At 42.7% G+C, this 15,678-nt stretch overlaps 2 protein-coding genes across 2 annotated transcripts in view; both read right to left on the bottom strand.

Moving 5' to 3' along the window:
• Window positions 1–1,222: 1,222 nt before the first annotated feature.
• LOC119171572 (uncharacterized) overlaps window positions 1,223–15,678 on the bottom strand; it is a 47,137-nt gene continuing 32,681 nt past the window's right edge. The window contains exons 6-7 of the mRNA XM_075891902.1: window positions 3,816–3,965; window positions 1,223–1,576 (exon numbers count right to left, since the gene is read on the bottom strand). Of these exons, the coding sequence (XP_075748017.1) occupies window positions 1,345–1,576; window positions 3,816–3,965 (382 nt within the window). The 3' untranslated portion in view covers window positions 1,223–1,344. The remainder of the gene's footprint in view (window positions 1,577–3,815; window positions 3,966–15,678) is intronic.
• Window positions 6,036–7,693, bottom strand: LOC142813952 (acetylcholinesterase-like). The gene has a single exon (XM_075891906.1). It carries the CDS (start codon window positions 7,650–7,652, stop codon window positions 6,036–6,038), a length of 1,617 nt encoding a protein of 538 aa, XP_075748021.1. The 5' UTR covers window positions 7,653–7,693.

Raw genomic sequence — 15,678 nt, 5'->3', positions numbered from 1 at the left:
TGCGGGCGAAGCGTCTGTCCGACCGAAGCATGTTTTGGTGTGATGGGAGTGGACGAACATACAGACAAACAGATGGATGCACGGACGGACAAACCGACAATCGGAAGCACAGATGAACGGACGGATGGATGGACGCATGGATAAACGGATGGAAGAACGCACGAACGAACGCACGGACAAACGCACGGATGCTTCGCCCCACTCATCCTCATTCGCTCCAAAGATATTCAGTAATGTTTTTACTGAAAAGAATGAATGAAACATCATTGCAGCAATTGCACCGTCAACTGCAGTTATTGGTAGAGAAGGTCTTTGGTTTCTTATACCAGCACTCTATTGGGCTGAACTGTGATCTCCGCTTCTTCCATGAGGTTTCGCTGTGGCATCCATCCTGACCTGTTGCACATGATTTGACTTTGGTCCTACCAGTCTTATATAAGTATCGAACTACAAGAACGACTTGATATAGGTGGCAGGAGGCTTTCTCCAGCAGTTGAGCAGATATTTATTTTGACCTTGTTGCCTTGTTGCTGGAAGAAGTTTAAGAATCCTAATTTCCTAATATAGATATGTTTTTTCGAACTTGTAGTTTCTAAATGATGAATTGCTAAACGTGTCTACAAGCAATTATTTAGGATCTTTACCAGTTTGATATCATTCAATAATAAATATCATATAGAAGTAGCCTTTATCAGAACTGACCTTCAGTTGTCAAAAAAAAAAAAAACCTCGACAGTTACATCATATGAAGGAATGAAACGCGGTGGACAGCTGAAGCGTCAAAATAATGAGATGGGAAGTGCAGCCAAGAGAGAGAGAATGGTAAAAGAAAGGTAGACTACGGTTTACTTACGTGTACATGTAAAAGCGTACATAGATGGTAGAATTGAAACCAGGAAGGGCAAAGCGGAGAGGGAGGTGACAAAATCAAGAAATTTATAGGCATTAAATGGAATCGGCACGTGCGGTACTTGGTGCAGACGTTGGAGTGACAGATGACGTAAAACAGGCTAATGATATTTATTGTGATGATGGTGATGATCGATTTTTTTCTCATCTCTGTGTGTAAAAAATTTGCGTCTACGAACGTAAGCCTGCTATCTACTTCCGGCAAGGTAAAAATGTGTACACCTCATTTATTATCATTTTCCTACGGTATACCCCGTTAGGCATCCAATCTCGAACTATGAAATGAGGACAACACTTGTGGCTAACCACGTCATCACGTTATATCAAGTTTCATTCACGTGGCATTGGTGAATTTCTCTTTACCCTAACCCCCGCAGCAACACTCATTAACAGAGCTAAACACAAACCACTTATGAATGTTTTCAGGCTCGTCAATCACATCCACTGCAGTCTTCGGCTGTTGAGTAATCTCGCGTCAAGAAGAAGGCTGAACAAACACGTTATGGACACAAACGCAAGCACGCTAGTTGAGTGGATCACCGCTGGTGCCGCTGAGACCATGTTGTCTTCGGCCAGGCTGGGCATGTTTTTCTTGGGCGTGCGTGCACTGGGTTTGGCAGTCTTATCGATTGTGCTCACTGTTTTCCTTGCATTCGGAGACTCGTCGCTGAAACAAGAGAAGAAACAACGAATAATTGGAGCTAACGTAGTTGCTTGGGCGAGTTGGTACAACATGATTCACATAAAGAAAAGTGCCAATTGAATAACTGGAGGTTTCACCTTGAGAATGTGTGACCAAAATGCTGTTTTGTTTTTACCGCGTAGCTGTTATAGCGAGCACTGCCCGTGATCGCCGTATGTACTTGTTATAGAACAAAGGTGGGGCTTAATTGTGTCGATTCATTATATAGGCGTTGCCCTGCATTTATCTCTTGGCCAGAGTCAGCAGCATCACTTCGCAGCTATGGTGAGAAAGGTCCGAGTGGGTTTGTGTCGCTGCTGAGACGAGACAGAAAGGTCAGCTTTTACTTGGCAACTAGGATAGGGTACTAGTCATTTGGAGCAGCCTCACTGACTTAACGCCATGAAGGCTGGTTAAACAGTGGAGCTGGTGGCATCATGCTGTTATTTCGTCCCGTTGGTCTATAGTAGTTTCACCACAATCTGCACTGCGTAACCAGTCGCCCCGACGTTAAGTCAGCGAAGCTGTCTTGAATCACGAATTTGATAACTGGACCGGAGTTGAGTAACGGCGCTTGCTCAATTTGTGTGGCATAACGCTCCGCAGATATTCATCTCACCCTTTAGCAGCTCTACTGTTAAAAAAATTGCCGAGGTTTAACGCGGTTAAGCGAAGTTTATCGAATGGTAGCTTGTGAGGCCCATGGCTCGACTGCACCGCTTTTTATCGTCCTTCATACATGTCTTGTTCTGACGAACCGACTGTGTACGGTTGCGTGAACGCGCCCGCATAAAAAGCGTCGGGAGACACTTTGGTACGAGCTCATCAACAACAAGAGCTTACGGTCATCTTGCGGGCACTGTGTGAACAATTTTCCGCACCACCGACGCGCCTCAAGTACGCTGGCATGACCATGGCCGAGCTTGAATACCAGATTCACAGACCGAGTCCTTTTCTGGGTTTGTACACAAACAAGTATAGCTGTAGCCCTAAAGCTCTTCTTTTGATAGCCTTTTCTAGCTAGTACTTTGGTATTACCACCACATGAATTACATTAATGGGATGTTCATAGCTCTTTAAAGTGAAGGTGAAAGCTAAATTAGGCCTATAGCGATGTTGAACGAAGTTGTGAGGCTACGCGATCACGTATATGCACCGCGCAAACTAGTTTTCAAAATACCACAGGAGTGCACCAACATGCACAGTTCAGGAAGTTGCCCGAGAACGGCCCCGAATAGAAGCGAACGCGTCTTCCCCGTCGCGTGTCTCCCCCGTATAGAAAATGCCTGCTTATCAAGGCCATCACCGCAGCAGCGGTGTGCCTTTCACCTTCCTTCACACCCTGCACTGGTCTGCTACTCTCTAGAGCGGCGCAAAGAAGGAGGTGGGATGCAGCTCGCACGCTTGCATTTTTTTTGTTGTTGTTGTTGTTACGTTGTCCTTCACACGATTGCCGTGAACTCAATGTGATCAAAGGAGACACGTGCAGAGGCCGCGCGCTCGCATGCTTTTTTTTTTTTTTTTTTTGACTTGAGTGACTCGGCAATGACGAAACGGACCAAGTGCACGTGCTATACTCACGCTCACTGTCTTTCTTTTTTTTTTAGACAGTATCTTTATCACATCTTTTGAAGTTCGCCTAACATCGAAACAGAACATTTAAAGCTTTCGCCCCGGAAACAGACCGAAGTTTTTTTTTTTTCTCTCTCTCTAAATAGGGTGTAGATTCCGTACACGCGCGATCTATTTGTATATGTGCTCCTTTGAGAGATAGCGCCAGTCGTCAGCCATATTATGTTAGAATTACTATTTATTTATTTATTCATCTATATATATATATATATATATATATATATATATATATATATATATATATATATATATATCGCAGGCTTCGTTTTTGGAAAGTTATCTTTTCACCCACTTTTTTTTCTTCATATTTACCTTACAATTCGGTCTAATAACCTCCCCTATGCTTTCCTTCGCATTATTGTCTGTTAGATTTCATTATTATTGTGCTAATGCACTGAAAAACGATCCCTTAAGTATACACTTCTTTCCCTTTCATATATATATATATATATATATATATATATATATATATATATATATATATATATATATATATATATATATATATATATATATATATATATATATATATATATATATATATATATATATATATATATATATATATATATATATATATATATTCTGTTACCTTTTGTAGAGGACTGGCTTCCAGAGCTTGCATCGTTCTCTCTTCATGTCCAGAACGATGGTGTAGTTGTTGGGCTTGAGCATCAGCATTTGGGGATTCCCCATCGTGTACTCGGGCCACTCGACGTTCGGGTGAGGAATAACCGGTTTCCTGGGATTTGGAGCCAAGACAGACAAGTATGAGAAAAGTATATACACAGGTATCCAATATATGCATATTTAGGGGCCCACACTTGACCTTGTCAGAGACGCAGAAGCGGCCGGACAACCTTCGGTGGCAACCATCAACTGGGTGCACGCAATGTTTAAAGCTTGTCTTGACCAAGGGTATGCAAAAGATCCGTGCCCCAAAATAACTCTCGTTCTTGGTCTAAAATTCATGCATAGATGTCCCTCTCGGGTAAGCGGAATCATTAGCATTAAGTAGTACGAAAAGAGCACGAGTCTGCGTTGGGTGGTCGCTTGAAGGGTGTAACGCCCCTATGTGGCCCTGGCCTTGAGAGACGCCGTGGCGAAAGGCTTCGGGTAATGTCGAACTCCTGGAATGCATTAATGCGCACTCAAATCGCACAGTACGCAGGCCTCAATCAAGCCTTCTTCGTAAGATGACCACCGCAGCTCTCGGGTAAGCAACAGAGCACAGCAGTTCATACGCCACCGTAACGGTGGCACCAGCGTAATAAGGACAAATCAAAAAAAGACAAAGGACCCTGGCAGAGCCATTATAAACGGGAATAAACCAACGTTTAACTTATTTATTTATTTATTTATTTATTTATTTATTTATTTATTTATTTATTTATTTATTTATTTATTTAACAATACTGTACGCCTTCTTCAGACCCATACAGGAAGCGGGCATACATCAGCACAGGTAACCAAGTAGATACAAAGTTCAGGAAATACAATATTTTGAGGGACGATACGCACAACAGAGAAACACTTACAATAGCGGGTACAACGATACTACATTGGTTCTCTTCCCATACGCGAGAAGAAGAGAAAAAAATATAATAAAAACCACGTACTACGCATGAAAACAATATATATGTACAAAGATTACAATGCACCACTGCAAAACACGTTATCTGTCATCGCAACAACAAGAACAGCAAAATGTAACTATACTGGCTCTGTTAACTGCTCCACAAAAGAACAAAATTCATCAATATTTGTAATATTAACAGCTTCACCTGGTAGCGCAATTGATACTGTCACTTAAGGTGACAGTATCAATTTTGCACATATTAATTGTGAGATTCTCGTCTATATAATTTTTTGTACCAATCATTGTAACTTGAATCATTAATTAACTACAACTGAAGCACTAAGCGTCACACGCTGTCACACCAGATCAGTAATTAAGGTATTACAAGAATTGAAACTTAGCGCAGAACACCAACGGGAAAGTCTTTTTGTTCTGTTTTCTTTTTACCCGTACAGACCTGGAGCTAATAATTTCTTTCAATTATTATTTCAGAACAATCAATTCACTTATTGTGCACACCCATTGATATGGAGCCCAAGGTGCAAGAAAAACAGTTTTTGGGGCCATGCCTCTTTTGTACTGTCATGACATGGCGTTTCGCGTTCTGTCCTTGTTACTGAAACGTTCTCACGAGTTTCTTTTTTTTGTTTGTTTTTAATTTTTTGAACAACATTGTGCAAATGCAAGCGTTTCAGGAATGATGGCCTCTCTAATCGACCTCATGAGTTCCACAAATCATTTCTTACAGTGCTTATGCAGCCACGACTGAAAAGAAGAAAATGAAATTTTAATAACATTGCTCTGATTTTGTAACCCCCGAGTATTTGTGCCGCTTTTTTGACGAAATCTAAGTTCATTTATGCGGTTGCTACCAAGCTTCTTCATAGACGTGTAAAATTGCGTGAAAGGACAGAAAACCAGCAGGAGAGCCGTTCCGTCATACAACATCGCAAAACAAGAAGGTCACAGATCAGCTCGTTGAAAATCGAGTTAATAAGTGGGTATTTCGGCTTTACTGAGTACCTATAAAACTGAACATGTTTCAATGTTTGGCACTAATGATTTTTTCTAGCGCTTCTCTAACTAATGGTAATTCCATAACATTTTCATTAGGTGCTGAAATAGTTCAATTGCTCAACTTTCTTTACTACAAAAATTATACGCACAAATGTCTAAATTCTGTCGAGGCAACAGAAAAACCACAATAAAGGATATTTCGGGTAGCGGCAATTCTCACCCTGTTCTTGCAAACGAATTCCAGGCGCTAACGACTTCTTCCATAAAGCGTTCCTCTTCGGCGGTGTAGTCTTGTGTGGCCAAGAATCTCTTGCCAATGTCACCTAACGGGTCAGTGTATCGGCTCTTGTCCTTGAGGAAAGGAAGCGAGCCAAGAGTGTACAGCACATCCTCGCCGTGTGCTACACCCATCCAGTTAGGAAAGATGCTGTGCGATGCCTTGTGCGCGAATACGTAGCGGTACGTCTTGACGCCACTTCCAGACGTTGTGTCCGCATAAAGCTGCGCAGGACAGTCGAACAGTAGGTCTCCGAGCATTTCACTTGCGATGTCTCGGAGCTCTTCGTAGCTGATGTCCTCGTCGCTGTCACCGAAATAAGCGCTCACAATACCACGTGTCTGTACGATGGGAAGCCCGAACACTTGTGTTATCGCCATTGTGCACACCGTCCGGTAATGCATTACAAAGAGATCTGCTAGATCTGGGTACTGCATGACAGCTAGGTGGAGGAAGATCGCAGCCTCATTCTGTGTGGTTCCAAGAATCTGCTCCTGGACGCCGAGTTTGCTCCAGGGCTCTCTAGACGCAACAGAGAAAGGCAAGAATTCGTCGTTATCGTGGGGTGCAAACGATTGCTGCACAATGTCAAGCGACTGCAGCTTCTTCATTAGTTCCGCAGGTTCCAGGCTGCGTAGGCAGCCGATAATATCCGAGAGCTGTTCTTCGAGCGTTCTATTCGTATCGTAGCAACCGAGTGTCCCGGCTACATTAATAAATTTACCCTTGCCCTTTACATAGTCGCCCATAACGAGGCTCAAGGGTGAACCGCTCTGCAAAATCACTCGTTGGAACAGCCCCTTGCTATGCGGCGAAACGGCTTGAACAGCTGCCGATATGGCGCCAGCGCTGTGACCGCATACGGTTATTTCGTTAGGGTTACCACCGAAAGCGGCGACGTTCCTGCGCACCCATTTTAGGGCCAGGTTCTGGTCCCAGAAGCCAACGTTTCCGGGCAACTCCGAAAGTTCTAGGGACAAGAATCCGTGAAGACCCACGCGATAGTTGAAAGTAACGTATACGACGCCCGACAGGGCAACGGCGTTTGCCGGATCGTGCATGAACAGGGCCGAGTCGCCCCACTGGAAACCACCACCATGAATGAAGACCACTACCGGGAGTTGCTTCTCGCAATTCTCAGCCTTACTACTTAGGCACGCTGACAACGGCGTCCAGACGTTCATCTGAAGGCAGTCTTCCGATGATCCCGAGTAGTTCAGCGACAGGCTTCCCACCAAGGGTATTGGAAGTTGGCGGCAGGGCGTGGGCTTTCTGGATGCGTTGTATACTCCCTCCCAGTGGGCATTACGAACTGGTTTTCGGAAACGGTAATCTCCAACAGGAGGATGCGCGTAAGGTATGCCAAGGTAGGCGTACAGATGCCTACCGCCGACTTCGATTTGCTGCCCAGCGACGAGTCCCGAATCGATTCGAACCACAGGGGCATCACTTGCCGTGGTCGCTGCTGTCGATGAAAGCAAAACAAGTGCACCAGCGATAACTCCGTTAGTTAAGCGTATTCTCGGCCTTATGGTAGTCAGAGCCACAAATTTCATGGTTGGAGGACCAACGAGTCAGCCCAACCGACTTGTAGAGATTCTCCGTGCACACTGGCCGTCGTTTACGGGAGAAGAGTAGTTTATTGTGTACAAGCACGCATTTATTGCAAGATTAGCCCAGGGCGCATTTCCCTTTCTTTTCTGGAATCTTCCTTGCCCCATAACTTATTTCTTCCGACCTTGAGCTATCGGACTGGATGAACGTGCATGTTTTAATAACGCTGGGTCCACTGCAATAGCGTCCCGGTGAAAGCTGATGCATTGCCAAGAGCTCCTCTCTTATGGTCTCTGATGTCATCACTCCGGCCTCTTTCTTTCCTCATTCTGTCCGTCAACAGTGCCACATATTATATTCGACGCATCGTATATTCAGCACAATCCACGGTCTGCATGTTCTTCACTTTAGTTTCATTTACTGGTGAAGCATTTTCTTATATAGGATGTCGGCGTTCCCAATGCACACTGTCCGTGACATTTAACATCAAAGAAATGTTACCTAAAGTCCCTTAGAAATCTGCGAAGATAAACGTCTTTTCCGTGAAATACATTCAAGATACTCAATTAAAAGGGTAATTGCCCAAAAAAACAAGCACTTGCCCCAAGCTAAATATACTTCCAGCTTGAATCTGTCGTGCACGTGACAATAATACATGAAAGAAAAGCGCTGCTTAGTGTCTTTTTTTTTTTTGAGGGGGGGGGGTGTCAACATGACTAAAGAAAAACAATAACAGGTGAAGAAGATAAAGACGTAAAGAGAGGGGTAAACTACCATATTGTGTTCCATTACGAACTCCTTTCCCCAAAACTAAAATAAATAATAATAAATAATAAATAAAACAAGGTAAAATTTCATTCACGGCCAGTTGTGAAACAGAACTTGCGTCATCTCTGTTTACAGTAATGACGAGATCGTGGCCTAGAATAGCGATGACCGCTGCCGTCGTAGCGCTAGAAAAAACACGTCAACACGATACCTCCTTAATACAGTTTGTTTGCATGGAATTGCGTTACTTGAGGCAGCTATAGATGTTGTAGCTACAAAGTATCGTAAACCAAGAACTTGCGCGTCGAAAGGAATGATTAAATAATAATGAACGTACGGCCAGTATTGTTAGCGGTTGGGGAAGTGGCCAAACCTGTATAAGCAAAGCTTGTGCTACGTTGCCACAATGCTGCGTGCAAAGTTTATGTCGTAACGACACATCGCTTGAAGCGTGTGGAAGTCTGACAAGTCTTGTCATACGGTCATATCTTGCATTCGTTAATCAAGCAGCAGTAGTCTGCCCAGTAACTGCGGCGTTAGTGTCGTTTTTTGAGTGATTACTGACTGCTTGATAGTTTTGACTGTAGAAAGGAAGAGGTGGGGGGAAGGGGAGGTGTGTCCACTGCAAGCATGTCTACAATAAGGCGTGACGCGGACTTGTTAGTGTCTTCTTAGTGTTGTTAGTGACTTGTTAGTGGAAAAAATACGAGAGAGAGAGAGAGATAAAGATGCAAGGAAAGGCAGGGAGGTTAACCAGACGCACATCCGGTTTGCTACCCTGCACTGGGGAAGGGATAAAGGGAAGAAAAGAGGTTGCAGAGAGATGAGAAGGTACACACAATCACGAGCACACTCGGGGAGCACACACAGTCTACAGGCGGTCGCTCAGGTTTGTTGACTTTAGGTAAAGTAGCAGTGCTTTAGTTGCTTTCTGCGCAACTGAGGCAGATGCCCAAGGTCCTAGTATCTTCTGCACACAAAATGGTCCGGGGTCAAGTTCATTAAAAACCATCCGGAGCTGGCATCGCTGTGTGTCGTAGCAAGCGCAGCTGCACAGGACGTGTTCGGTGGTCTCTTCAGCTCCGCAGTAGTCGCATGTAGGAGTGTCTGCCATACCAATGCGAAAGGAGTACACCTTTGTGAATGCAACACCCAACCAAAGGCGGCATAACAGTGTCGCATCGGAACGGGAAAGTTGTGATGGTAGCTTTAGCTTGAGCGAAGGGTCCAGTTCATAAAATTGACACCTTTGGAAGCTGGTAGATGACCAGAACGTGCATGTGAGATCTCGAGCCAGCAGGTAAAGTTGTCTTGCTGCATCATTCCTTGATAGAGGAATCGAGACTACACGGGGCAAAATACGAGGCTGCGGAAGATATGGGAGGCCCAACGTCTCATTTGTCTTTTGTTCTTCGCGTGGCTTTGAATTCCGTAAATAACAATCTGTTACAGTAATACACTTTACATATTGTTTTTTGGTTGAACCCTCTATATGAAACTGCTTCGTTAACTTGGACCACCGCAGTACATGCGAGTTGGTTCTCGGCTGTTCATGCGCAGGAAAGTTTCTCCGCACGAAGGAAGTGCCCGAAGTCCAAATTTCATCTCTTGAACAGCTATGAATGCATCGTTTAGTCAGTCTTTGTTCAAAAGGGATCTGATAAGCCACATACGGCATTATCTCGCCAGAAACTATTCAATCAAAGGCTCACATTTGCAATCTATTTGGCTCTCACATTTTTGAAAACCGAGAGTTTTCAAAAACTGGTTTGAAAGCCGTAATTTATAATGTAGATAATACGTGCAAATTCCGCCTAAAGTTGACCATTCGCCAGCCTGGCGAATGGTCAACTTTAGGCGGCAATAACTTAGCTTGACACACGGAATGTCACCGTCGTTAGAGATACGGTGATCTCTTGTAAGTGGCATGCAACGTTTTAATGTGGCGCCCTAGGTGTATTTCAATAAAATGAAATCAAACTCACAAAGCGGCAACAAGATGGATGCTTCGGTACGTTTTTTTTTTATTGCGAAGAAGAAACAAAATCTGTTGGGACCCACATAATTTTATTCCTTCTTGGTATATTGTTTTCCTGCTTATTCAAACAGCTGAAAACACATTCTTAGTAAGCGAAAGATGCTCAATTCAAAATAAGTTATACAGTTAGCCGTTAAATTATGTTTCTTCCGTGCATATCGCTAATAATGCATAGATTGTTACGCACTACCTATCACCATGTCGTTACTGATCGTCATTTATAACGTAGTTTTCAAACTCTAAAGCAGGCAACATACCTTACTGCAAGACCAATGACGCAACTAGAGCCTTATGTGGCTGCACACAAGACCGGATGTTGGGAGAACATATTAAACCAAACGGGTTTTTGTTGGTCCCGATTTATCTCATACGCTGAGTAAGTGAAGTCGTACGACTAATGTATTACAGTTGTGAGCTAAAGCGGAGCAGGGCCGAGCCGATAGCGTTTGGTGGTAGTCCTTTCCTTTGACCTGCTAGCAATGTGTGCACGAGCTGGTTGGTGTCCGCTTACTAGTCATTGATACATCATTCAGCGAACTTCCTAACGAAAAGCTGTGGATACTGCTAGTTTTAGTTGAGATTGTACACAAGAGCAGGTAGAGTGAACAGATGCAGCTTTAGTTGGCTACCTGCGCAGATTGGTAAGAAAGGAAAGAAGCAGAAACGACACACTGCGTATTATAGGGCCAGCGTTATGGTGGGATGCTGTGCACATTCTATGTATTGCGGTAACTTCAGGACACTATTTTCGTCTATTCTTTCTGTAGTTCTAGCATCGTATTTGCGCTGCTTGCACAACGATGTACTTCAACTTTTAAATCGGTGCTTTGTGCAACTTTGTGTTTCGTTTTTTTTTTTTTTTGGAATTCGTTTGATCGGCATTTCGCAGCACATGAAAAGCCTGTGTCTTCGATGTAAGTGAACATTTTCTGAGGCATGCATAATTCAGAAAAAAAAATACACTTGCCTACTTCGGAATTGTTCGCTTGGTTGATACGCCAACTAATAACGACAGAGCACTATTGACGGCTCTCGCAAAGAATCGTCGAGAATATCGAACAAACGCATATGCTCAAATTGTTTTAAGTGAAAATGTGTCAATTGGAGCATATACAGCTTACTTATATAAACTTATCTTCCCAACGTCAGCGAGAGTGGGGATTCCGGTAAGTAGCCCAATCCAGAGTACCAAAGCTGTAGCGGTTTTCCAGTTTATCTTCCTCTGTATATAGTTTGCATATACTTTGCACACATAGATTGCATATCGTCTGTTGTCGCATGTGTGTAATTGTACAGACACAGGCACGCTCGCCAAAAATTCAGGGCTAATAAATCTCTAAAATCAACATTACAGCTAGACTACGTGTTTCAAAGTTCGTAGTAAATTCAATAAATCTCTAAAATCAACATTACAGCTAGACTACGTGTTTCAAAGTTCGTAGTAAATTCTTGTTCTTGTTTGTAACAGACCTGCACTAAAAATGCCGCTCCACCAACGTAACCTGAACTGACTAACTGATGCTTAGGTATATTTATGGACTCAATTTATTTTATAGAATTAGGGCTACGCAGATATTGCGAGCTAAACAAGGCTCGGGAAGCGATGTTTATGCGGTTTATGACATCCAGGGTGCTGAGCAAGTGTTTTTAGGTGCGGTACGTGGATTCTTGCAGATATGGTATATTTATGCAATCGTGTCATGGCATCCAGCCATGTAAACAGGGCCCATGGAAGTTCCTCTTTGTAATTTGGTACGCTTATGCCGATTATTCATTGCACGCTATAGCCTAGTCGTAAAAACAAGAAGACCGGCTTGCACGGCAGCTTCCCCATGCAGAATCCAACTTTGTTATATTTTTAGCAATGTAGATGTTTATTCCAGCTATCCATAGCAATCCGCTAAAAAAAAAAAGCTATCATCATTAACATGCACGCACTAGTATTGTCCTCTCATTCTTCTTCATACTTTTCTTCCTCTTCTACATCGCTTTCGGAACAAGTGCGACGATTTTTCTCGTGAGATGGAACAACCCTAATTTGCTAAAGAACGAGTGCTGATACAGATAGAGCGTTAAAAAGAGATAGAGAGAAAGAAATAATGAAATAGTAGCAGAGGGAAAGAGAGAAATTCATGACAAAAAAAGTATTTCGTGACCAGGCGTTATTTAAACTGGCGCTTTCAACTGTCCGAAGGTGAGCATTGCAACCGCTCGACTATTCAGGAATGCTTGCAGAGAATAACACAGCCTTGTACAGTATAGTATAGCGAGGGAGTAGGGAAAAAAAAGAAACAGGCGGTGACGTAAAGAAATGTGAGAAAGAGGGAATGCAGGAGGAATAAAGTAAGCCATAGTATAGAAAGAAGGGGAAAGAGAAAAAAGAGCAAGAAAGATCTGTAAATAAAGAGAGAAAATTAAAAATAAATATAGAAATACAGACAGAAAGAGAAATAGAAAGAAAGAGGGCGGGGTAAATATAGATGGTCAAAGAAGATAAAAAGGAAGGAAGTACAGATAGAAGAATGGAAGAAACAAAGTGAGAAAAGCAACGAGATAAAAGAAAAGAAAGAAAAACTTTCTTTGAAAACAGTTGATGGCAAGGCGGAATTAGAATCCATGTGACCACGATCCAAAGTTTAGGGTCGTAACCACTCTATTGTCTAGGCACCCTAGTAGAGCAGAGCATAGCCTTATAGAGTAAACCATGGCAAAGGTGTGGGAAAGAGTACTGAGGGGGAGGGGGGCTTATCTCTAGGCTAGAAGGAGGGGATAATAAGTACAGAGAGTGAGAATAAAAGAATCGCACAGAATTGAAGAGGAGAGAAATAGAGGAAAATGAAAAAAAACACTAAAAGAAAGACACAGAAAGAAATAGACATAGAGAAATGAATATTGAAGTGAACGAAGAAGGATATGGAAAAATAGAGCACACATTGTCGTGTATATTGTAATAAATACGGGATAGATAGAGAGAAAGGAGAACATAAAAACTTAACAAAGCTAACGCCAGCTAAATGCCCCGCAGTTGCCTTGCATGCCGTTGCGCTAACGTTTTCTTCAGCGTGGACAGAAACGATTTGTTCAGCCGGATATGAGAGCAATTTTCTGTATAATAATAATAATAATAATAATAATAATAATAATAATAATAATAATAATAATAATAATAATAATAATAATAATAATAATAATAATAATAATAATAATAATAAATAATAATAATATTAATGTTATTAATACTATCACTACTCATAATATTAACAATATTTGTGTCAAGGGAGAGAAAAAGAGTTTCTGCCTATAATTTTTAATGTTTTTTTTTCTCTCTCACTCGTGATATATAGACCTTATCTGTGTCCACTCTGAAGTGGTCGGTATAGCGTTCGCGCACGGTCACAGCACGAGCGGGCTACGCGAGAACCCAATAGGCAAGTGAATAGCCTGTCATAACAGCGCGTATGGTGTTGTGGCGAACCGTAGTTGCTCATACTTGATGGGGTCGCAGCTGTGCGAATGTCGGCTTCAATATTTTGGTTCAGTCACAATAAATGTTCTTTTTAATGTAATCAGTGGCCACAATTGAAACAATGACGCGGTTCTTGCTTTTTGTTCGTAACTCTGCGTAACCTCTCTGTCATATTACGAATTAGTTTCGCTAATCGTTCAGTCTCGAGAAAGTGGACTGACAAAATGTTGGAGGAATCGGGAGCTTCACCCTCGAGAGTAGAACGCGATAGTGTAATCGGGCCCTCATGCGCGTCGCTTTCTCAATTTACAGTAAGACACCGGTTCTCGATGCATGCCTCAACCACGCGGTAATTAATCGAACGACTGTGCGGTCGCCCTAAAGTATTCAAGGACGGCTACTGGAAGCACAGCTGTTGAGGGCCCACTACTTCATAATTCACTTTGCGAATCGGCGAAGGGCTCAATATGCGTCTGTATGCAGTACGCGAACCTACACGGATGTTCACTTTGCTGATGCTTTTTTTTCCCGATTCTTTCTCTCTCTCTCTCTTGCAGATGGAGATGATTATCGCTGAGTGCTTTGTATTGGGTAAGCCTATAAAAACACCCAAATCGTTACGCCCTTCACGTGATCTTACACCTGGTGCGATTCTACGCTTCTGCAGCGCAATGTTACACGCGCTAAGCATACTCATTCCACTACATGACATTTATGTACCATTTTTCTTTGCTGAAGCACTTTAACCTAATACCGCGGCTCTGCTTGCCGCGCAGGTGGCCTGAGTTTGATTATCACATACATACATACATACATACATACATACTTACATACATACATACATACATACATACATACATACATACATACATACATACATACATACATACATACATACATACATACATACATACATACATACATACATACATACATACATACATACATACATACATACATACATACATACATACATACATACATACATACATACATACATACATACATACAGCATGCATGCATGCATGTATGTGATTTTGTATGTATGCATATGTCCTTTCTTTAAAAAAGTGTCAAATCATCGACTTTCACCATGCAAGTTAGTAAAAGGGGCGATATCTAATTACTGCCTTAGTTCTTAGCTGAGCTAATCATGTCCCCATTAAATTGAACAGTGTTTCCGGAATTAAGTTGGACGCCTACTCAGTTCAGGTTACCCGGACAGCTTGCTATCCGCAGTAGGCAGTGCCACGTTAAAGAAGTTAAAGAGGTCCGCTGCGACCAACACGCAGGGAAAAAAAAGGCCAACAGAGACGGCCTTGCACTATGTGCACACGAGGTGTCACACAATCTGATTAAGAATATGCGTAAGCACTAAATAGGCGTTGTCCTAACTGCTCCCTGCAAACTCGCTAAACTGTGTCTCATAATAGAAAATCGTGGACAGGAAAAGAAGAAAAGAGTGCTTGTAAAAAAAGAAACAAGCCCCGCAGTCTGTGCCGTGTTTTTCAGGGGTTGTGTATGGGATACCGTTCAGCTGCGAAAGAGTACATTGAATAGACGGGCTGATGTGTATACTGTCACGGGGTCGTGACGTGGCCGAAGACAGGAGACTTCGTGTTGGGATTTTACTGTTTATTTGGGCGAACCTGTGCCCGGTAAACGGAAAGTCCAATTACTGCAGCAGTCTTGCACTGATAGCAGTCTTGGACTGATAGCGGCGAACGGAGCGTCGGCCTTCGATCAACAACTGACA

The sequence above is a fragment of the Rhipicephalus microplus genome, chromosome 4, assembly GCF_043290135.1.
Source record: "Rhipicephalus microplus isolate Deutch F79 chromosome 4, USDA_Rmic, whole genome shotgun sequence".
NCBI classification, from domain to species: Eukaryota; Metazoa; Arthropoda; class Arachnida; order Ixodida; family Ixodidae; genus Rhipicephalus; species Rhipicephalus microplus.
This window is presented reverse-complemented; position numbering and strand designations above follow the sequence as displayed.